Genomic DNA, 18,086 nt, shown 5'->3' with positions numbered 1-18,086 from the left:
AAATTGGAAATTAGTTCAAATTACTCTTATTCATGCTCGTCTACCATCGAGTCTCTAATTATGCAGGCGCAAGTCTTGTAAGGGCAGCTGCACGCTGCCTGACTTCCTCTGCCTCGCTGTCAGAGAGCAGCAGCAGCACACAACCCGACTCCATTTTCGCTACCAAAGAATCTCCATGGGACCATATATTGGATGACTCAATAAAAGAGATACCACCTATCCTCCCCTCCCCAGTCCGCAATTCTTTACGCACTGGCAGTACAGATGCCTCAGGACGCGTCCGCGCACGCAAACAATCAATGACCTGCTCGCGAAGTCAGCGCCTTCGACGAAATGTTCAACATGATCTTCGACGCAGTCTCAGAGCAAAAGAAACCCTCCGCCAAACTCTCCTCCATAAAACAAGACGACCCACTCGCTGCTCTCGGCGGAATAGGAATCGGGCGCAAGCCATTCAGCCATGCCCTAACGTCAGATTTATTCGGCAGACTCAGACGAGACTCAAAACGGTTGAAATGGACGACGGAGGCGGACGAGGAATTTGATAAGAAGAAGGAGGAAATGGAGCTTTGTGATACGGATCAGCAGCTGCTTGAATGGGCCATGCGGGAGGTGTTTGGACAGTCTCAGGAATACGAGGAACGTGCTAGGAATTCCATCGCTAGAACTGAGGAACAGCATGCTCCAGGCCTTTCCCCGCCCTCTAACCCAAGCACAAACGCACTACTACCAAAGGCTATGCACCCTGAACTCCAACACCCGACTTATCCCTACCTCATTGCGCACCTCATGCGTTCATTCCGCGATAAGTATCGTGACCCCCACCTCGCTCTTTCCATCTTTGACTATGCCAAACACTTGAGCATTCCAAGCTACGTATTCGGGTGCACCACTCCCGCATACAACGAGCTGATAGAAACGCGCTGGTCATATTTCCGCGACCTCAGAGGCGTACATGACGCCCTCGAAGAGATGCGCGTCAACGGCGTGGAGCCCGATGGCAGAACCAAGAAACTCGTCGAAAAACTAAGGCGCGAAGTAGGCGCGCGCACGGTTTGGGAAGAGGAGTCTATGTTTGGAAGTGGGGAGGTTGTTGGGATGCTGTCTAAGATCGAGCAGCTTACTGTGAAGCAGCCGAGAAGGAGACAGGGGAAAGGAGCGAGCAAGAAAGGGCGAAGCAAGAAATTGCCGGCTTTGGATTCGTGGAAGGGCGATGCTCTCAAGGAAGACGTGGAGGATGGGTATGAGTTTGACCAGTGGGATTCTCCTGAGCCGAAGCCAAAATATCGGAAACAAGTTTCAGAACGGGCAGCAGCTGTCGCAGGGCTGGACGATTTACTGGATGACAAGATACCAGGCGAAGACCAGCTGGAATTTAGATAGCGTGCTAACCTATACATTTTTGTCGTATTCAACGGGGAGAGGTGGGAGCGTGTGCTACTCTGATGAATGTCAGAAAAGTTAGAAGCTAATGCACGATAGGAGGTACACTTGCGAGGATTGAAGAAACGAAATTTGCATGAATGCAATTCCAAGCTGGGTGTAGAAAATATACACTAGCATGGCAGGCATGATTCACTTTCTGTTGCGAGATTGAGAAACGTAGATGCTGAATTTCACCTCAGCAAGTTCAGCGCCAGATTCACCAACGTGACGGTCGCCGTCTGTACCTTGTCCTCCAAAAAGAACTGCAAGAAGTTGATCGGAAAAATAACGACCCGTCTGTTTATCGTGGGCACCGTCTAGCAAGTTGTATGCACGTTTCAGGTTCGTAGCTCGTGCAATCAGAGCTTGAGCAACGAAGCCAGGCGCTGTCAAGCGAATGATAGCCCCTATCGGGAGTCGCTATCCCCAGAGAAGCGGAAGATGCCTCCATAGCGGCAGGCTCTAAGCTCTGAGTCATCTATAGTAGGTTTACCTTTTATTTATTCTACTAGGTATACTGAATTCGAATTTCGGTCACGAGGTTGGTTGGTTGACGATTTAAAAAAGTGGATAATCCCAATGGGACGGTTCCAACAACGTTCAACGTTTGGACTATCGCTTAAGGATAGTAACCCCTTGCAAGGCCGTAATCGATCCTCCCGAATTCAGAAAAGTATGTCAGACGGATCCATATACGCAAAACTGTTCTGATTCACGTCCAACGTGAACCAGTTACTTCATCCTGTCAACAAATTTCATTTGGCCTGTACTTTCCTAGCGCGATTCTTTTGCTTTCTCTACAAATTTCGTCAACGTAGCTATATCCTCATGATCACCCGCTATCGAATTTTCAATCCGCTCGTATACCCTCGCTAGACCTCGGTAGACGTCCCCCTCGCTTCCACCAACAAAGTCAGCAATTTCTTCCATCTCTCCAATCAATCTATACGCTTTCGGGAGCAGGACCGGTACGGTCTTCACCAGACGGTCCAACAAAATTGGCTGCGATATCTGTAGCTCTCTCATGAGAGCATCTACGGTCGCAGGCGACGATGCATGAGCCGCTACCATGTGTCAATCACCCGTTTCCTTCACAAGAAGATAACAATCACCTAGCACCATCGTGGTACATAATCCCGCCGCTCCCTTTACTATTCCCTGTTAAACGTGTTTTTAGCAACGTACGACTTGTTCGCTTGCCTCTTCCGCTCACGGCATACGATATCTTGAGTGCGCTAGCGTCTCCGACCCCCGCGCCTTCTCCTTTAAGGGGAGATACTTTCAAACCATACTTTGACAATGCAGTAAATTCATCCAAAATTTTCACATCTTCCGCTGATGCGTAGAATGTAGGATTATGGTCGCCTCTCGGGGCTCCTCCAATAATGCTAGCATCAACAAACTCGATGCCTGTCCCTGAAAATAACGCCGCGATACGTTTTACCGTTTCTGGGTTGACAGCATTGCAGTCAACAAACGTCTGTGGGGAAGGTAATGCGCTCCCATGTCTTGCGGCGACTTCCTGTATCTTTTCTGCAAACGACACAGCATCTCTTGGTGGTAAGATACTCAGGATCCAGTCTGACTTGAGCACAAGCTCGTCGAGGGGGAGGTCAATCATCCCTGCATCTTGTGCTCGCTTTCGTGTGGCTTCAGAGCGGCCATCAAGGTTGGTGTAAACTGTACAGCCGAAGCTGATCAGACGTTTAGCCACGGCAGCGCCCATGGATCCAGCGGCGACTACTGCCAGACGCGGTACTGCGGAGGACATGATGTGTTACGCTCTGCGTCACCTATGACGACTTGTAATCAAAGGAATCAAGTAAAGCTAGTTGCAGGCCTTGGTCTGTGTAGTAGGTCAGTAAAAGACAACGTTAACTTTGTACTCCCCTAATAGAAGGATAATGACTAAGCAAATACTTTAAGGAATCTGTCTGAGCTTCCTTCCGACAGTGGAACAGAAGCTAAGTAGCCTAGGCCGAGGCTGCTATCACCTTAAGCGTAAACACGCATACAGGGGCCTCGCCTTGCGCTCAGATCCCAACTTATCTCGCACTCCTATCCTCAAAGTGGGCTAGTTCTTGGATCATGTGTTCAATATATTTGATGATCACACACATGAGGCATGATCTCGTCTTCTTAACAGGAACTAGCTAGATTTCAGTAGATCGTCTGCCCTTGCGAACATCATGCAGTACCTCGGGTCGACTCCATACGAACGGCCCAACTCTGTAAAATTCCCCACATTTGCGCATGGAACGCCCTCGTCGAATCGCAGCTTCACCCTCATCCTGGTAGCATCATCCCTCTTCTGCACGTGCTCTCTGATGGCAAGAGCCCCGGACCCCGTTTCCTGCCGGAAAATCCCCCTCCTTTAGCCTAAATCGAACTCGCATCTGCTTGGACTCTTCTCTATCAAGGACCGACCTGTGTCACCCCCAGGACATATTCCATCTTATCCGGTATGTACCCTGTCGAGCTGTCACCCAAACTCTCTGAATAGAATAGGGCCTCGGAGAAAGAAAAGTGAAATTGTCTGCAGGTGACTCGGGTTGTCAAAAAGAACCTCTGGCTAAAGGGGATTAGGCTGCAGACCATGTGGTCACACAGCCGACCTCGAATGACGAGGAATACTGATGCACTTACAGCGTTGGGATGCAGTTCATTTGGCTAAATTCTTTATGCTCGAACGACGACGATCTAGCTGTTACGTGGGAGCCCATCAGGGCTGTGTCTCCTACTACAGATAAATCAATTACTCTCGCGCTGTAATCGCAAGTACCCGAAAGCCATCAGAATCGTGGCGGAAAACATCATGACGTGTTACATCATATAAGTCCATATCAGCAGACGAATAAGTACCCAGTGACAAACACCACACGCACACGTACATACGTAGAAGAACAAAATATTAACTAGCCTCGAAAAGGTATAGTAGGAGCACAAGTCAGTAAGAAAGTTGGGAGCGTGAGATCAAATCCCATTTCCACAAGCATCCATCGTGCTACATAGTCTGTTGATTTCCGACTCCAAAAGTCCAAAATAAAACCCATTAAAGAAGTTGTTTCCAACCCGCATCACGACACTTCTTCACGAGGCGCTTCACCTCTTGCGATCGTGCACGCGTGGTCACGAGAAGGGTATCAGGCATATCGACGATAACCAGATCATCGACACCCAGGCACGTGATAAGACGTCCTGAGCCAGGTACCACAATTCCTCCAGCAACCTGTTCCGTCAGCACTGTCCGAAGAGAGATGAAATTAACCACGACGACTTGATCAGAACAGGGTAAAAATAATCACCCAAAGAACTGTCCCCAAGGACACGAGGCTGATTAGATTCAGCAGGTAGTAGGTCTGCGAGCGAAGAGAAGTCTCCAACGTCATCCCAGCCTAAAGTCCGATATTAATCTACCTCGCTTGCCCCATGATGAATATGGAACGTGGAAACATACCAAACGTTGCTGGTACTACAGCAACCTTACCCTCAGCAGCAGCAGGTTCTGCGACTGCGTTGTCGATCGGGATCTTCTCGAGCTCGGGCCAGATTTCGTTGAGAGCGGCCTGGCGTAATGCCTCGTCGTGCCATACAGCCGCAATCTTTTGTAGCCCGTCGTGGAGTTCCGGTTTGTATTCCTTAAGAAGGTCCAAGAGGAAAGTCGCTTTTGTGACGAACATCCCAGCGTTCCATCGATAGTTTCCAGTACCGATATATGCGGCAGCAGTGCGCGCATCAGGTTTCTCTTTGAAGCTGGAGACGAGCCTAGCGTTTGGAGCTTCCTTGATTCCTAGTTTATTTCCAAGCCGAATGTAACCGAAGCCGGTGGAAGGATGAGAAGGCGCAATGCCAATGGTAACGAGATAGTCTTTCTTCGCTACTTCGACGGCTTCCGCGACGGCAGAAAGGAAGGCGTCGTCACCTGAAATCATATGGTCGGCGGCAAATGAGCCGATGACGGCATTAGAGTCTCGTTTTGAAAGGACAGCTGCAGCAAGTCCGATAGCTGCCATGGAATCCTTTGGACCAGGCTCGCAAATCAAGTTATGCGCGAGAAGGTCAGGCAGTTGTTCGCGGATAGACTTGACATGACCAGGACCTGCGACTACAGTGGTGCGGAGGGGGGATGAAAGAGGGAGAAGACGGTCCCAGGTAGCTTGGATCAAGGAACGTCCCTTGAGAGTCAAGTCGAGAAGAAATTTCGGGTGCTCTTCTCGCGATAGCGGCCATAGCCGCGTACCAGCACCTCCTGCGGGAATGACAACGTAGAACCCGGGAATGTCGCGGACACCGTGTTGGAAAGGTGTAACCGCATTATCGCCCAACGGAGACGGGAAGTGACCGGCGGGTACAGCGACTAGGGAAGGGATACTGTGCGGAGATAGGAATGGGGATTTGGCTCGAAGCTGAGGGCTGCCGGGCACTGGGGTCACAAAGCCAGAGCCTATGCGCGAGCTGGCGTAATAGTTTCCGTTCCCATTTTGCTGTCGCGATTGAATGAATCCTGGAACTTAGAATGTGTTGGAGTACAGAGTCATCCCGCTCACCTGAAACCCTTCCCGGATTTGACGTTCCAAGCTTGCGTTTGCCAATCGTAGGTCAGCACATTCCTGCCGGAGATCGGATATCTCGACATGCTATGTTTCGATGCATCAGCGACTGTTTTTTTTGGAGTGTCTCGCATGCATAAATGGAACTAACAGATTTCTGCACTGCGCTCATGATTTGAGAGAACATGTATTCAACAGGGAGCGCATTGTCGCTGCTGCTGACCTGCCCGGAAAGTGGGGCAGCAGAACCGTAGGGAATGGACATAATAAATGGAAGTCGATGTCAAGGGTATTGTTTAGCTGTCGGAGTGCAACTTTATATAAGGGTTGCGTTTTTTTTTGTAAACGTGTATGAAGGCTTTCGGCGCTTATACATATAGCTTCTATTTCGGGATGTCTTATTTGGTAAAAGTCACGGAACATGCTATGTAAATCAAATATTGAGGGTAAACTGGCAAGCACCCGCTCGGGACAAGGCCATTTGTTGAAGAATCACAGTGAACGTTATGAGTCACAACATAACGAGTTGGAAGATGTCAGCAATCACAGGATAGCTCAAGATAATTTATTCGTCTCCCGTTGTCAGTGACACCGCAGCACTGGCTGGATCTGGCCAATTGCCCAATGCCCAGGCGCCGGTGAACTAATTAATGCTTTGCGGTGCATGTGATATACACAGCTGACTAGTCTTCATCACTTTCGAATTCGAGAGCTTGGTACTTCCTTGCCTTTTTATTCGGATTGGCCAAAGATGCGCCCTTGGGAGGTCGAGAACTGGCTGAAGGTTCTGTTCCGCAGTAGAATCACCTGCCTCTGAGTACGTGGCAAACAATGGAGCTTACTGGATATTGCATCACCCGGCGGCGATCTTTCTTTTGAACGAGCTAGTTCCGCTTCGAGAGCCTTTATTTTCCGTTTAGCTGCCTGATTGACAGCGGAGACAGGGTCCTGACTCAGGTCCAAGGGTGCACGTCTTGACGGAAGTGTTGAAGCTATGGCAATAAGCTCAACGTGCGCATCAACGTTGACAAGGGACGGGGCGGACCTGAATTAGCGTGGGACGACTCTGCAATAACGGGGACGTTGCGAGGCGAGAAAAGAGGGTTTAGATGGCATTTGCGGGACTGAGCTTGTAGCGCAATCTTGATACGAGTCAAATATTGTCGGTGAGCAGCCAACGATTCATGTGCCTTACATCAATGAACACCGCGATTGCATGAGATGAAGCTTCAGCTGCGGACAATTCTTTTAGAGCCATGTGTAGTGGACGTTTGGCAGTTGGCCTGAAAGTAAGCTAATGAAGTCCTGTTGGCTCGGTATAATCCATACGTCAAGAGTGGTATTCACGTTGATATCCGAGTCCTTCTCAGTCCATTCTCCGATGGCAAGGTCACCATTTACAAATGTCGACCGAAGCTTTTCAGCAAAGTTTTCGAGTACTTGAGGGGTTGATTGACCCTAGAACGACGCATGATTAGGGTAAGGGTGGTGAAAAGGCGTCGACACGAACTTTGGTGATGTTAAGGATGTGTTTGGGTGACCAGGAGCCTCGCCACCACCTGCCTTCTGGTCCCTTGAGGCCTAAGTAAATCGACCATGCAGATTCGGTTACTCGTGATAGTACAACATATCGGTCAAAACCCTGGTAGATTATGTGTATGAGATCGTCAAGAACCCCAAAATGTGACAAGACGTCGGTAGACATGATGAAGCTGTAAGAGCTTGAATGTCGACATGTTCTCGATGCCTTCCAAAACAAGTATTCAGGTATTGATACGAATATCCCACGCACGGACCATCAACAAGAATGTATATAAACGAGGCCTCCCACTTTTGTGTTTCCTCAGAACATACTCAGCTAGGATCTATTTTATAGAAACTAACTCGAGTCTTGCATGTTTACACATGCCACATCCTTCAATTCCGCTGGATGACATTAGCGCTCACTCGTTCGACAGAGAACATGTTTCTGCTTGCGGAGACTCGAGGACGTTTGGGTTTGTGTTTTGCCAACTGCTTGCAGCCTGGCGAAGCCACCCCCAGCGAGTTGAGCGTCTGTCTGACGGAATCTCAGGATAATTACATCTACTTACAATTGCGATGCATGTTTGTATACAAACGTTGTGCAAAAACTTTACTGTCTGTTTGTAAGGAATAGGCTTGTCTCGGAATAACACGATCATTCAAATATTATACAAGTGTTAGCAAACTTTGTTACATGAGTCCTGCATCCGAAGCACGGCGCCTCAGTTTGTTCAACCATCCATGCTTCTCGGCATCTAAATCTCCGCTAACCCGAGTCATCGACGACATCTTTGACTGTTCAATACCGCCTTGATATTTGCGTGTCCACTGATGGTTTGTGAAACCTTGCTCTCGTATTTGTTGAGACGCCGTGAAAACGTTCCAAGATGTCGCATTGCTGAAGAAATCATCGATTTGCTCGAGGGGACGACCCGATGTTTCTGGATCTACAAAATAGAACCGCCGCGTTAATAGGATCACGCATTGAAAACAGTAAGACCCAAGCCATACACATGAAAATGATAAAGGGGATTACGAATATGTTGAGGCCAAAGAGGAGCAGCAGCACGCCATATTCGATTGCCTGAAACAGGAAAGGCTAGAGAAAGAACCATTAATTCATTTGTAAATGTTCGAGCGTTCGACGACTTACGGTAATCATAGTCACGATGCCATTTCCTATGGACCATCCAACGACAGACCATGCACCTCCTTTGGCCCGAACGTATGTAGCTGCATCGTTTCAGAGAACAAATTTGAGCAAAGGAATTGATCGCACTCACGAAAGAGCTCAGTTGGATAAAGCCACGGAGTTACTAACCAGGTGGCGCCAAACGTGCCAGTATACAGGAACTGGGAGGCACATCATTTACAAAAAATGACTTCCACGATACCTGAATCGGTTGCTTACAGTCATCGCCACGACACCCGCGCCATATGCCCGTTGATTGGGTCCCCCCGCTTGCGTATCTATCAAGTGATAATGAGTGACAATCAAACAGAGTAAATGGATATCACATTTGTCCAGGATGCCACCGATGAGCAGGAGCAGTGCCATGCCAGCAGCCCCCCATACCATTGTGCTTCGTCGTCCAAATCTATCCAGAGTGAACACAGCAAAGAGTACACTGAACATGTAGGACAGATTATTAAATCCGGCCAAGAGTTTTGCCTCGCCTTGGCTAAAGCCAGCGCCCTGAATAAGATCGATGGCTACATATGACGTCAGAAAAGTGGCGAATCCGTAGAAGAAAGTGCTTTACCATAGACGGTGATGACTCCGATGCCAACGAGCTCTTGCATAATTTGTAGCCATACACTTAGAACAACTCTCCATCGTAGTTCGCGCTGGCTCTTTGTCCTCGGACATAACATGCGAAGATAACTATTGTTCTCTGCGTGTTGCTGATCATGTATCACGCTCCGCACGATGGCAGCTAGCTCAGCCTCAACTCCGTCCTTGCGGGTTGCCTGCAACACAGTGCGTGCTTCAGAGACACGGCCGACTTTCGCCAGCCATCGAGGGGATTCCGGAAAGAAAGGTACAAGCGCTGTGATGGTTCAACATAAGTGAGGTTGGGTAAAAGATCGGGACGAACCGAGAATCGCGAGCAGAAACACAACTTGCAGTGCCAGAGGTGTGCGCCATGCCATTGCCTGATTGTGGTTCATGCTCGCAAATCTACAAATGTGTCAGGTAATTGGTTTATAACAGGTTGCTTGGAACGGGCTGACATTTCTATCCAATATGCCAATGACAGTCCACCGATGTTCAGGAAGAACTCGATCGCAAGAAAGCCGCCTCGTACTTGATGTGAAGAAACTTCGCTGCTCCATACAGGAATGACTTTATTGAAGATAAGTACAAAGAATCAAGATAACAGAGGATCATTCACCTGCGTCAATAGCTCCCACACCGAGACCAGTCACGACTCGTGCGCAACACATCCAAGTGATGTTCATCGCGGAAGCTTGAAATGTTGCTCCGATGATCGAGATAATGACACCCAATATTATGGCAGCTATACGTCCCGACCGGTCGGCGATGGTACCGCCAAGCAGTGCTCCAATGAGGGAACCGACGTAATAAACCTGATAGACGTACAGAAAAAAAATACTATCAAGAAGCCTTCAACTTACAGAAACTATGCCCCCAAGCGCCGCGAGGTTACGTGAGTTTCCCGTGGTGGGGTATATGCCCATCAGTTTCAGGTAATCCTCATTAAGATTCACTTGTGACATGACCCTGCGCGTCGATGCATTAACGTTCACTCGGAAGAGGAAGGTTACGAAGGTGTACGTACCCTTGGTCATAACCCTGGTCGGTCAATCAGCTTCTGATAGGTGAGAAACATGCGACTACTAACATAAAAAAGTATCGCTAGACCAGCAAGCAGATTATTTGCCCAGTTATATGAGTCCGGGTTACTGAACTTGAACATTCGCGCAGCCGAATAACTCTGCAAATGAATTGTACATCACCGGTAAGCGTCTCGAAGGTATGATCCTAGGAAAGTAGACTTACGGGCAGGTACTTACTCATCCACCATTCGGGTGTGACAAGAACATCCTCAGCATCGCATGCTACAACAGTTGCGGATGCATTGAACGAAACTACATCGTTGCTAGCGCCGTTGAACAATCTAGACGAACCTACAGAGAGGGATAGTTGTTCTGACTCGTTTCGCATCTCGTGCGAGGGGCAAGAGGAAGATCGCTCTGTTTCCATAAAGAAGTGAATGTGCTTTCCAGTACGAAAACGAAAAGACCAGACTGCAGACTTTGAGGTTAGCCACTGTCCGTATTTATAACCAGTGGAGTTGAGAGCCACTTATGTTCCGGGCCTCAATCCAAGGACGGTGATGTCAGAATGCCGAGATTTCACCCATATCTCATGCATAGCCGGTATAAGTAAATATCCCGACAAGACATTCCTTGTGGGACGGCCTGAAATTGTACAAGATCCTGGAAGGATCAATGGTATGCTGGATTCGCAATCACAGACGTACCGAATGCGTAGGTACAAAATCCATTCAAAGAATCAAGGTCCCTAGTCGTGGTCCGGACCATGCACTCTCTCCAAATGATGATTGCACTATCTAGTTGGAGGTCCAATCCATTGAATCGGCACGGGCGCAAACTCGAACTGAGCTTTCAGTGCCCGTGCCTTGAGCTACTTGCAATTTTTGGTGGTCGAGGATCAACAGCCTTCACGTACAAAATCCAAGGTTTGATGAAATCCCCACATAATACATTCAATCATTCCAAGTCAGAGTAAGTAGTAGTAAAGCTGCATACTGTCGCAGGGTGATACAGCCGTGTTCCGTAAGAAACGCGTGTCTTTTGGCGGATGGTTGCAACGCTTGTATACTTCAAGTTGGCAGATAGTGAATGGAGTGAATTGATCAGAAGGTGCATGCCGCTGGCGAGGGTTGCAACGTTGATTACATAACGGTTAAATCATGATGGCCTGCTACGATTTGACATGTACTCAGTAGTGAGGCCTAGTGAGGCTGTACACACCATGTCCTTCCCAACTCGGAGTACATCTACATCTGCACGAGGACTGGGCTGTGTAGTACCTACGCTGGCCCACGTATTATCATTACATTCGCTTGCTCCAATCAACAACACATCATGACACTTAAATCCTCCCAGGCAACGAAGTACGTTTGATTAACTTGATATGAAATCTAAGATGAGTCTGAAGTCACGTTGTAGATATCTTGACTTCTGATTTTCCTGATTGGCAGTCATACAGTTGCAATGCATGCTGGTCGAGGAGCATCGAGGAAATCTTTCCACGACCATAATTAAGCGCTCAAATTTCGGATGCATAGTTTAATTTTCATGCAACAATGCCTAACATTGCCCGCAATATGTCACAGGTAGTGTAGACACATGATCGCTCGTGGGTTGCGTTGGTGTGGATACACGTAGCTGAATGAATTTCATCTCACCTGCTTCGTCTTGTATATCAAGTTATCGCCTCATAAAAGACGCGAATTTCAGGCGTGATCACGATGGCATCCGTTACAAGAGACCCTTTTTGAGCGACGAAGACAATGATGCATCATATGACGTTGTCGTGGCTGCGTGAATTAGACATAAAAACCTCGTAGGTTTGATCGATAAGCCTCTTTCAGTAGGGACATGACGCAAAGCTGGCGCTTTAGAAATGATGACTTAATAATTACGGAGCATCAACAGGGTTCCAGCTGATGGACCCATCCTTTCCACGGTCAAGTCCGTCGAGTTGTTCCATCTCTTCGGGTTCAAGCTCAAAATCATACAATTGAGCGTTTGATCTAATGCGTTCTGGCGTTGCTGATTTGGGCAGCGGAACAAACCTAAACCAATGTAAATTCAACTTGAAAAATGAAAAGAAGGCTTCGGACCCTTTTTGAAGCGACCACCGAAGGAGCACTTGGGCTGCATCGCGACCATGCTAAGAAGGTCTTTAAATCATATTTGGAATAGTACATCAGAAGCAGAACTGACATTCTGCGCTATTGCTTGAATGATCGGATGATCCATTTTCCCTCGCATAATCGGACAGTAGGCTTGGACCACGATCGAGTGTTCACGGCAATAGTCCACTATGGGCCGCTGCTGGCAAAACGGGTGAAGCTGCCAGCATGCGATGAGTGGGATGTACTGCCCATCAAAATCAGTTGCATGCCTCAATTTGATTCACCGCCGGCATATCATATTTCGCGTCTGCAATCTCTTCTAAATGCTTAATCCCGCTATAAAAATGTTGCGTTACGACTAGCACTTCTTTAGTATACAAACGAGGCAGAAAACGCACTAATTTGAAACGCCTATAGATCGTATTTTTCCCGCATCACGGGCATCTTGCAAAGCCCTGTATGTGGCTAGGCGGCGCTCCGTGCCAGACCACGGGTCGTGAATGAGAAACAGGTCAATGTACTCTGATTCGAAGACGTAAGTATGCCGAGAATCTGTTCAACATGAGCAGGTGAATGACTCACTAAAGCCAAATTTAGCGAGAGATTCATCGACACCCTTCAGCGTGCTCTCATACCCATGGTTTTTGCTGACACATTTCGTCGCTAACGTTCGGTAAGGATGTAAGGATGGAAGCTCATTTCCTGAACTGCCTTGTGACACGCACTAATGAAAAGTTCTCCTCGGTCAATGCCGCTATCTCTGACAGCTTCCCCAACAGCAGTTTCATTGCGGTAAGCTTGAGCTGAATCCACGTGTCTAAAATGGTTCAATTCAACATCAATGATGGATCATGAACCACATCACCTGAAGCCCGCTCGAAGTGCTTCAAGAACTGAAGTTTGGGTGGTGTAATTTTGATACACGCCAAATCCCAGGAGTGGCATTGTGTAGCCTATGGTCGTGCCGTACGAGGGATTCTCATTGGTTTAGCCGTAGACGAGTAATAGAACTACAAATTATTACCTGACACCAGTTGAATTCTAGACTCGATCGTGAGCGTCATACTACGAAGTGAACTCGCCGGCTCGGTGAGTCGGACCATCGTGCTCCTGTTTAGCTGCGATTAGCTAATCTAAATTCAAATGACCCGGCGAACCCCGAGTTAGGTTCGGTCAGGAAGTCAAAGTCCAGTAGGATGGGCCTCCCTCTAGTCCAAGCGGAACAGCTGTATTGTCAAGTCCATTTCATTCACACAGCACGTCAAATGAATCATTTGCTTGCATCCTGCAGTCATTATTTGTAAAGGCTTGTCGGACTTCCGGATTTGAAAAGACCGCTGAAACGTAAGAGCAAAGGTACGCGAGAAAAAAACGCTAGAAACAACTACAATTCACGAGGAGATCAGAGAAAATATTATTCACATCGGACTTCTATTGTCAGACTTGGCGCGCGATGACGATACTGTGTGCTCAATGCACTACGGGCATGGTCAGCTGCGCAATCAGGTCCAAACTTCGAAAACCTTACTGAGTATGGCTGTGACTATACATCAATCTTCGTCCCGCTCTAGGAATGCGTCGCTCTTTGTCTCTCTAAGTGCTCTTGCATCACTCTCTGCGCATTTGCTTTCGCCGAGTCAAGCTTTCCGGCCTTTGCTAGAGCTAATAACAAAGCATGCACGAGGCCGATGTGGTTATGGCGACGCAAGTTGTTCTCAAACTTTGAAAACAGAATCAGGAGTGAGCATCGGCGACAAAATATCCAGTACTCACTACCCAACGCTCGCGCTTAGAGTTTTCATTGGAAATTTTGTTCAAAAGATCGCTCACTTCAGCGTCCCCTGCTGAACCTTGCAGGGCATTTAAACGTCTTCTCATTTCAGGTATTGGGTCATCCCGAAGAGCGAGCAAGCTGAATTCAAGCTACAGAATATAAGTTGAGATATGATAAAGCACATATTTTTGCTCACTGCCCCGGTCGGGTAAGTGTGTATCCGGTTCTCGATTACTTCTCTAGAAAACAGGGGAATTCAATGGCAAAATATGGCAAAGGCGTGTGACTAAGTACCTTGCTTTTTTAACCCATCCCTCTCCGGATCCGTCATATTCTCCATGCCGCACTGGGTAAGGTTTCAGTCCATCAAGTTCGTACAGACTCCCCAACACTGGGAGGTACACAACAAAGTGGTAAGCTTCTTCACTCTTCTTCGGAAGATCAAGACCATCTAGCGAAATGGCACTAGGTGGGGAAAGGGCGTTATGAGCTTCGCGAAGCCAATCCGCGCTTGTGATAGCCATCCCACATGTCTGTGGGTCCATGCCTGCGGTAAAGTTCATGAGGTCCATAAATTGAGGTCCTGCAGGGAGAGACGTGATGTTTCCCAAGGCGTTGACAACGGCAAGTGTAGCACAAGCGTTGTTCACGGTTTGATGGGCGAAGAATCCGGGGAATTCTGAATCATATTGACCAGCACCAACACCAGGCTCGTCATCAGGTGATTCAGGGAACCACTTAAACAAGAAGATTAGAGCATGTACAGGCTGTAGCGCCTCCAATGATTCTGGTTCAAGTGAGTAGAGGTCATCGACGATGTAAGGCACTCCGAGCGTCTTGAGTAGCTCTCTGTGACCGGTTGCGTAAGTCAAGTAGATCAGTTATCATCGTTTCAACATACGTGAACACCCCAGGGTCAGATTCTGTAAGTTGCCAGCCACTAGAGTCCTCGTCTGACATCATTCACGATGTGTAAAAGTAAAGCAACAAGTCACCGCGCGTCGAGCCTGGGCTTGCCACGTGACCCTTGTTTGGCAATGCCTTGCGTTCATAACAAGTTTTCTCCGCTTGTACGTGATGGCTTCTGAACCTGCTCAATCGCCTCAGGCCACGACAGAAGATCTACGGGCTGCTAACCGCGACAAATTTGAGCTTGAACTAGAATTCGTGCAGTCGCTGGCAAACCCATACTACCTCCGTTCTCTCGCACAGGAGAATATTCTTGACCAACCTGCATTCGTTAACTATTTGGAGTATCTCATGTACTGGAAAGAGAAGGATTATGCCCGGTTCATACGGTTCGTCTATGCGAGCGCTTACAATACTGCAACCGATGCCCTTGTTCAGCTACCCTCACGCACTGCACCATCTTGACTTGCTCCAACATGCCCGATTCAGGTCAGAAATGAAGAAAGACGAATGGCGCGAATATCTCAGCCAAATGCAGTATGACCACTGGCGAACATGGTATGATATATTATTAGAGGTACTTTCTTGATAATGATCCATCGCGTCAGGCGAGATTACCCAGGGATTAGTACTACTGGTATCGCCTCCACTGACCCTCAAGAAACCGGTGTGCAATCACAACAGAATGCTCCTTTTGGGTGACATGGTATACCGGAAGTCTTGGCAGAAGTTTAGGGCGCTTTGGTAAACGAAAGTAACCATGAAATGAAGCGTTGCCAAATACACAGACTTGTCGCTTGACACAAGGAGTTACTTGTATACTCAGGCTCTATGTCGCGACATATGATATAGTTCAGTAGATAGACCCTTCTGGATGTCTTCCGAAAATCGAAAATTCCCACGTCTGTTAAACACTTCACGCGTAGTACTGCCATTACTTGGAGGCTACATGGCTCACTATGCTGAAAATAACTCTGAAGGTCGTCACTCGTACATACCGGTGGCATCAAGTTTCAGGGAGGATAACCACGGCGAATCCAACGTTCATATTGCGTCGCTTGCAGAGAAACAGCGAATATGGTGGAGAACCGCCATCATCAATACGTGCTTCATAGCTGCGTGGTACGTGGGTGTTACTGTCAGGCTCCTGAAACAGGTTTAGATGTTGACTGCATAGGTATATATTCGCAACCGTGCTGTCTTTGTACAACAAATGGATGTTTTCGCCAGACCTTTTCGGATTTCCGTATCCGCTCTTCGTGACTACCTTGCACATGCTTGTTCAGTTTCTCTTGGCTGCTGCTCTCCGGGTCTGTTTCTCGCATCATTTTCGTCCAGATAGAAGTCCTTCATTAGAAGATTATGGGTACGTGCTTTCTCGCATTAGCCAGGACCCAACGGGCAGTCCTTGTCCTCACTGGACACCGGTTCTGATTGTAGCCTCTTTGAAGCAAGAAAGCAATTCCTACTGCCGCTGCTACCGGTCTCGATATTGGTCTGTCAAACTTATCCCTCAAGACTATTACTTTATCATTCTATAGTGAGTTCTCAGTTCTGAACTTCGCTAGACGCTGGCCTACTATGTTTGAAATTTGAATGCGTAATTTACGCTTAACTCATACATCTGGTTGTCCACAGCAATGTGCAAGTCATCTTCTCTCATCTTCGTATTATGCTTTGCATTTTTCTTCCGTTTGGAGGTGTTCTCGTTGCGACTTGTCGCCGTCATTCTTCTCATTTTTGGCGGGGTGATTCTTATGGTGGCTTCTGAAACGGCCTTCGTTCTTCCCGGATTTTTGCTTGTGATGACCGCCAGCGCATGTGGAGGTCTCCGCTGGAGTCTCACGCAACTGCTCTTGAAGAACAAGAATATGGGTCTAGATAATCCTGCAGCTACCATATTCTGGTTGGCTCCTGCAACAGGCGTCACAACAGCCCTTTTGAGCATCATCTGGGAGGGATGGTTTACCGTATACGCTTCACCTTTCTTTCGGGACATGGCCACTACTTTTCGTTCGAGTTTGTTCTTGGTCGCGCCCGGTATCTTGGCGTTTTGTATGGTCATGAGTGAATACTAGTACGTTTATGACTATGTACTCTCCACGAAGCCATCTAATTAGGTGATAAAAGCATCATCCAACGGGCCGGAGTCCTGCCGATGTCGATAGCGGGAATAGCCAAGGAAGTTTCAACGATCACAGTCTCGGCTTGGTTTTTCGGAGACGAGCTTACGCCACTGAACATAATTGGCGTAGGTATCACAGTTTGCGGTCCGTTTCGAAGCTATTATGAATGCGGCACTTCTAACGGTCTCTGTAGGGATTGCGCTTTTTACGTTTCACAAGTACCGCGATTCTATTGGTGGTAGACTATCGGTAGACGCGCAGGGAAACATGGTGGTGATAGACGACGAGAATGTGGGCAACTCGTCAGATTCCGTGCATGGGGCCAACTTCGAGCTTAATGCTGCTAACCTTCAAGAGGATGGTCATATTGCGGTATGTGACAGCCTTACGAAAACATTTTACAATTATGTTACTCATCAAAACGCCACAAAGCGTCAGGGGTCTGATGATAGCGACACGAATCAGCGCCTGCTTTTTTCCACCGATCATGACTCGGATGATCATCATGAAGGCGAAGAAGATGCCGAACTAGTCCGGAGCATTCAGTTCTCTAAGTTCAATTGGGAGGCTGAAAGAGGTATAGATGGAAACCACTAATAGCCTAGGTCCCGGATGCTTCCAATTACATAGTATCATATGCAGACTAGTTAGTATTGACCTCTTTTCGAGAAGTTGCAACCTGAAGCGGGTGAAAGTGAATCCTGTGGCCCCATCGCTCGGGTCAGAGGACTGGAGTCTCAGTAACCGACCATAGCCCTTCTGGTGAGTATTACGAACCGTTGCTTCTCTAATTTTGTCCCGAGCCGTGCACAACTCAAGTTTGTATTAAGCTTACGTTGACACGCAATAATAGTGAACTGTTTGA

The 18,086-nt window shown here is 47.9% G+C and overlaps 9 protein-coding genes across 9 annotated transcripts; 3 read left to right on the top strand and 6 right to left on the bottom strand.

The window, feature by feature from the left end:
- Positions 1 to 17: 17 nt before the first annotated feature.
- Positions 18 to 1,567, top strand: EDB93DRAFT_1184497 (uncharacterized protein). The gene is made up of 2 exons (XM_041450764.1): positions 18 to 258; positions 317 to 1,567. The coding sequence occupies exons 1-2, from the start codon at positions 33 to 35 to the stop codon at positions 1,381 to 1,383; spliced, it is 1,293 nt and encodes a 430-aa protein (XP_041301368.1). The 5' UTR covers positions 18 to 32; the 3' UTR covers positions 1,384 to 1,567.
- A 608-nt stretch (positions 1,568 to 2,175) lies between these two features.
- On the bottom strand, positions 2,176 to 3,382 carry EDB93DRAFT_170542 (6-phosphogluconate dehydrogenase C-terminal domain-like protein). The gene is made up of 3 exons (XM_041455578.1): positions 2,639 to 3,382; positions 2,538 to 2,583; positions 2,176 to 2,489 (listed from the first exon to the last, which is right to left on the bottom strand). Exons 1-3 carry the CDS (start codon positions 3,194 to 3,196, stop codon positions 2,200 to 2,202), a joined length of 894 nt encoding a protein of 297 aa, XP_041301367.1. The 5' UTR covers positions 3,197 to 3,382; the 3' UTR covers positions 2,176 to 2,199.
- A 797-nt stretch (positions 3,383 to 4,179) lies between these two features.
- On the bottom strand, positions 4,180 to 6,431 carry EDB93DRAFT_170718 (nucleotide-diphospho-sugar transferase). The gene is made up of 5 exons (XM_041455579.1): positions 6,127 to 6,431; positions 5,973 to 6,062; positions 4,883 to 5,909; positions 4,731 to 4,820; positions 4,180 to 4,668 (listed from the first exon to the last, which is right to left on the bottom strand). The coding sequence occupies exons 1-5, from the start codon at positions 6,238 to 6,240 to the stop codon at positions 4,478 to 4,480; spliced, it is 1,512 nt and encodes a 503-aa protein (XP_041301366.1). The 5' UTR covers positions 6,241 to 6,431; the 3' UTR covers positions 4,180 to 4,477.
- EDB93DRAFT_1184482 (uncharacterized protein) lies at positions 6,333 to 7,698 on the bottom strand. The gene is made up of 6 exons (XM_041450763.1): positions 7,486 to 7,698; positions 7,323 to 7,433; positions 7,171 to 7,269; positions 7,021 to 7,117; positions 6,818 to 6,967; positions 6,333 to 6,762 (listed from the first exon to the last, which is right to left on the bottom strand). Exons 1-6 carry the CDS (start codon positions 7,678 to 7,680, stop codon positions 6,659 to 6,661), a joined length of 756 nt encoding a protein of 251 aa, XP_041301365.1. The 5' UTR covers positions 7,681 to 7,698; the 3' UTR covers positions 6,333 to 6,658.
- Positions 7,699 to 8,189: 491 nt separating this feature from the next.
- EDB93DRAFT_1096003 (uncharacterized protein) lies at positions 8,190 to 10,689 on the bottom strand (the record flags this gene model as incomplete). Its single annotated transcript, XM_041446749.1, has 13 exons — positions 8,190 to 8,446; positions 8,511 to 8,598; positions 8,653 to 8,732; positions 8,783 to 8,852; positions 8,911 to 8,969; positions 9,018 to 9,212; positions 9,263 to 9,550; positions 9,599 to 9,681; positions 9,735 to 9,846; positions 9,896 to 10,091; positions 10,140 to 10,245; positions 10,353 to 10,459; positions 10,525 to 10,689. 13 exons carry the CDS (start codon positions 10,687 to 10,689, stop codon positions 8,190 to 8,192), a joined length of 1,806 nt encoding a protein of 601 aa, XP_041301364.1.
- A 1,269-nt stretch (positions 10,690 to 11,958) lies between these two features.
- EDB93DRAFT_1184454 (NADP-dependent oxidoreductase domain-containing protein) lies at positions 11,959 to 13,630 on the bottom strand. Its single transcript, XM_041450762.1, has 8 exons — positions 13,278 to 13,630; positions 13,138 to 13,229; positions 12,995 to 13,075; positions 12,811 to 12,934; positions 12,682 to 12,748; positions 12,501 to 12,629; positions 12,398 to 12,447; positions 11,959 to 12,349 (listed from the first exon to the last, which is right to left on the bottom strand). The coding sequence occupies exons 1-8, from the start codon at positions 13,355 to 13,357 to the stop codon at positions 12,193 to 12,195; spliced, it is 780 nt and encodes a 259-aa protein (XP_041301363.1). The 5' UTR covers positions 13,358 to 13,630; the 3' UTR covers positions 11,959 to 12,192.
- Positions 13,631 to 13,979: 349 nt separating this feature from the next.
- On the bottom strand, positions 13,980 to 15,149 carry EDB93DRAFT_1095998 (ubiquitin carboxyl-terminal hydrolase; the record flags this gene model as incomplete). Its single annotated transcript, XM_041446748.1, has 5 exons — positions 13,980 to 14,132; positions 14,186 to 14,335; positions 14,383 to 14,425; positions 14,481 to 15,035; positions 15,088 to 15,149. The coding sequence occupies 5 exons, from the start codon at positions 15,147 to 15,149 to the stop codon at positions 13,980 to 13,982; spliced, it is 963 nt and encodes a 320-aa protein (XP_041301362.1).
- A 114-nt stretch (positions 15,150 to 15,263) lies between these two features.
- EDB93DRAFT_1234880 (SOH1 family protein) lies at positions 15,264 to 16,013 on the top strand (the record flags this gene model as incomplete). Its single annotated transcript, XM_041451342.1, has 3 exons — positions 15,264 to 15,484; positions 15,534 to 15,653; positions 15,704 to 16,013. 3 exons carry the CDS (start codon positions 15,264 to 15,266, stop codon positions 15,795 to 15,797), a joined length of 435 nt encoding a protein of 144 aa, XP_041301361.1. The 3' UTR covers positions 15,798 to 16,013.
- On the top strand, positions 15,985 to 17,849 carry EDB93DRAFT_1184444 (triose-phosphate transporter family-domain-containing protein). Its single transcript, XM_041450761.1, has 6 exons — positions 15,985 to 16,217; positions 16,273 to 16,461; positions 16,547 to 16,635; positions 16,734 to 17,172; positions 17,226 to 17,365; positions 17,415 to 17,849. The coding sequence occupies exons 1-6, from the start codon at positions 16,045 to 16,047 to the stop codon at positions 17,816 to 17,818; spliced, it is 1,434 nt and encodes a 477-aa protein (XP_041301360.1). The 5' UTR covers positions 15,985 to 16,044; the 3' UTR covers positions 17,819 to 17,849.
- The last annotated feature ends 237 nt before the right edge of the window (positions 17,850 to 18,086 follow it).

This window comes from Suillus bovinus (genome assembly GCF_016758785.1).
Source record: "Suillus bovinus strain UH-Sbo-P2 chromosome Unknown EDB93scaffold_131, whole genome shotgun sequence".
Classification (NCBI taxonomy): Eukaryota; Fungi; Basidiomycota; class Agaricomycetes; order Boletales; family Suillaceae; genus Suillus; species Suillus bovinus.
Note: the sequence above shows the minus strand (reverse complement) of the source record. Positions and strands in the feature narration are given on the sequence as shown.

Bases quoted from the DNA above. Each gene is read 5' to 3' on its own strand.
- EDB93DRAFT_1184444 (XM_041450761.1), top strand. From the start codon at position 16,045: ATGGCTCACTATGCTGAAAATAACTCTGAAGGTCGTCACTCGTACATA. The intron at 16,218-16,272 runs GTACGTGGGTGT...TTGACTGCATAG, and splicing joins ACGTGCTTCATAGCTGCGTG to GTATATATTCGCAACCGTGC. The intron at 16,636-16,733 runs GTGAGTTCTCAG...GGTTGTCCACAG, and splicing joins TATTACTTTATCATTCTATA to CAATGTGCAAGTCATCTTCT.
- EDB93DRAFT_170718 (XM_041455579.1), bottom strand. From the start codon at position 6,240: ATGTCCATTCCCTACGGTTCTGCTGCCCCACTTTCCGGGCAGGTCAGC. The intron at 5,910-5,972 runs GTGAGCGGGATG...CAATCGCGACAG, and splicing joins AAATCCGGGAAGGGTTTCAG to CAAAATGGGAACGGAAACTA. The intron at 4,669-4,730 runs GTGATTATTTTT...CTCTTCGGACAG, and splicing joins CCTTGGGGACAGTTCTTTGG to TGCTGACGGAACAGGTTGCT.
- EDB93DRAFT_1184482 (XM_041450763.1), bottom strand. From the start codon at position 7,680: ATGTCTACCGACGTCTTGTCACATTTTGGGGTTCTTGACGATCTCATA. The intron at 6,968-7,020 runs GTCCGCCCCGTC...TTATTGCCATAG, and splicing joins GTCGTCCCACGCTAATTCAG to CTTCAACACTTCCGTCAAGA. The intron at 6,763-6,817 runs GTAAGCTCCATT...ACTGCGGAACAG, and splicing joins GCCGGGTGATGCAATATCCA to AACCTTCAGCCAGTTCTCGA.
- EDB93DRAFT_170542 (XM_041455578.1), bottom strand. From the start codon at position 3,196: ATGTCCTCCGCAGTACCGCGTCTGGCAGTAGTCGCCGCTGGATCCATG. The intron at 2,584-2,638 runs GTGAGCGGAAGA...CACGTTTAACAG, and splicing joins CACTCAAGATATCGTATGCC to GGAATAGTAAAGGGAGCGGC. The intron at 2,490-2,537 runs GTGATTGTTATC...GACACATGGTAG, and splicing joins ATGTACCACGATGGTGCTAG to CGGCTCATGCATCGTCGCCT.
- EDB93DRAFT_1184497 (XM_041450764.1), top strand. From the start codon at position 33: ATGCTCGTCTACCATCGAGTCTCTAATTATGCAGGCGCAAGTCTTGTA. The intron at 259-316 runs GTACAGATGCCT...CTGCTCGCGAAG, and splicing joins CAATTCTTTACGCACTGGCA to TCAGCGCCTTCGACGAAATG.
- EDB93DRAFT_1184454 (XM_041450762.1), bottom strand. From the start codon at position 13,357: ATGCCACTCCTGGGATTTGGCGTGTATCAAAATTACACCACCCAAACT. The intron at 13,230-13,277 runs GTGATGTGGTTC...GAACCATTTTAG, and splicing joins GCACTTCGAGCGGGCTTCAG to ACACGTGGATTCAGCTCAAG. The intron at 12,749-12,810 runs GTGCGTTTTCTG...ACATTTTTATAG, and splicing joins TCTATAGGCGTTTCAAATTA to CGGGATTAAGCATTTAGAAG.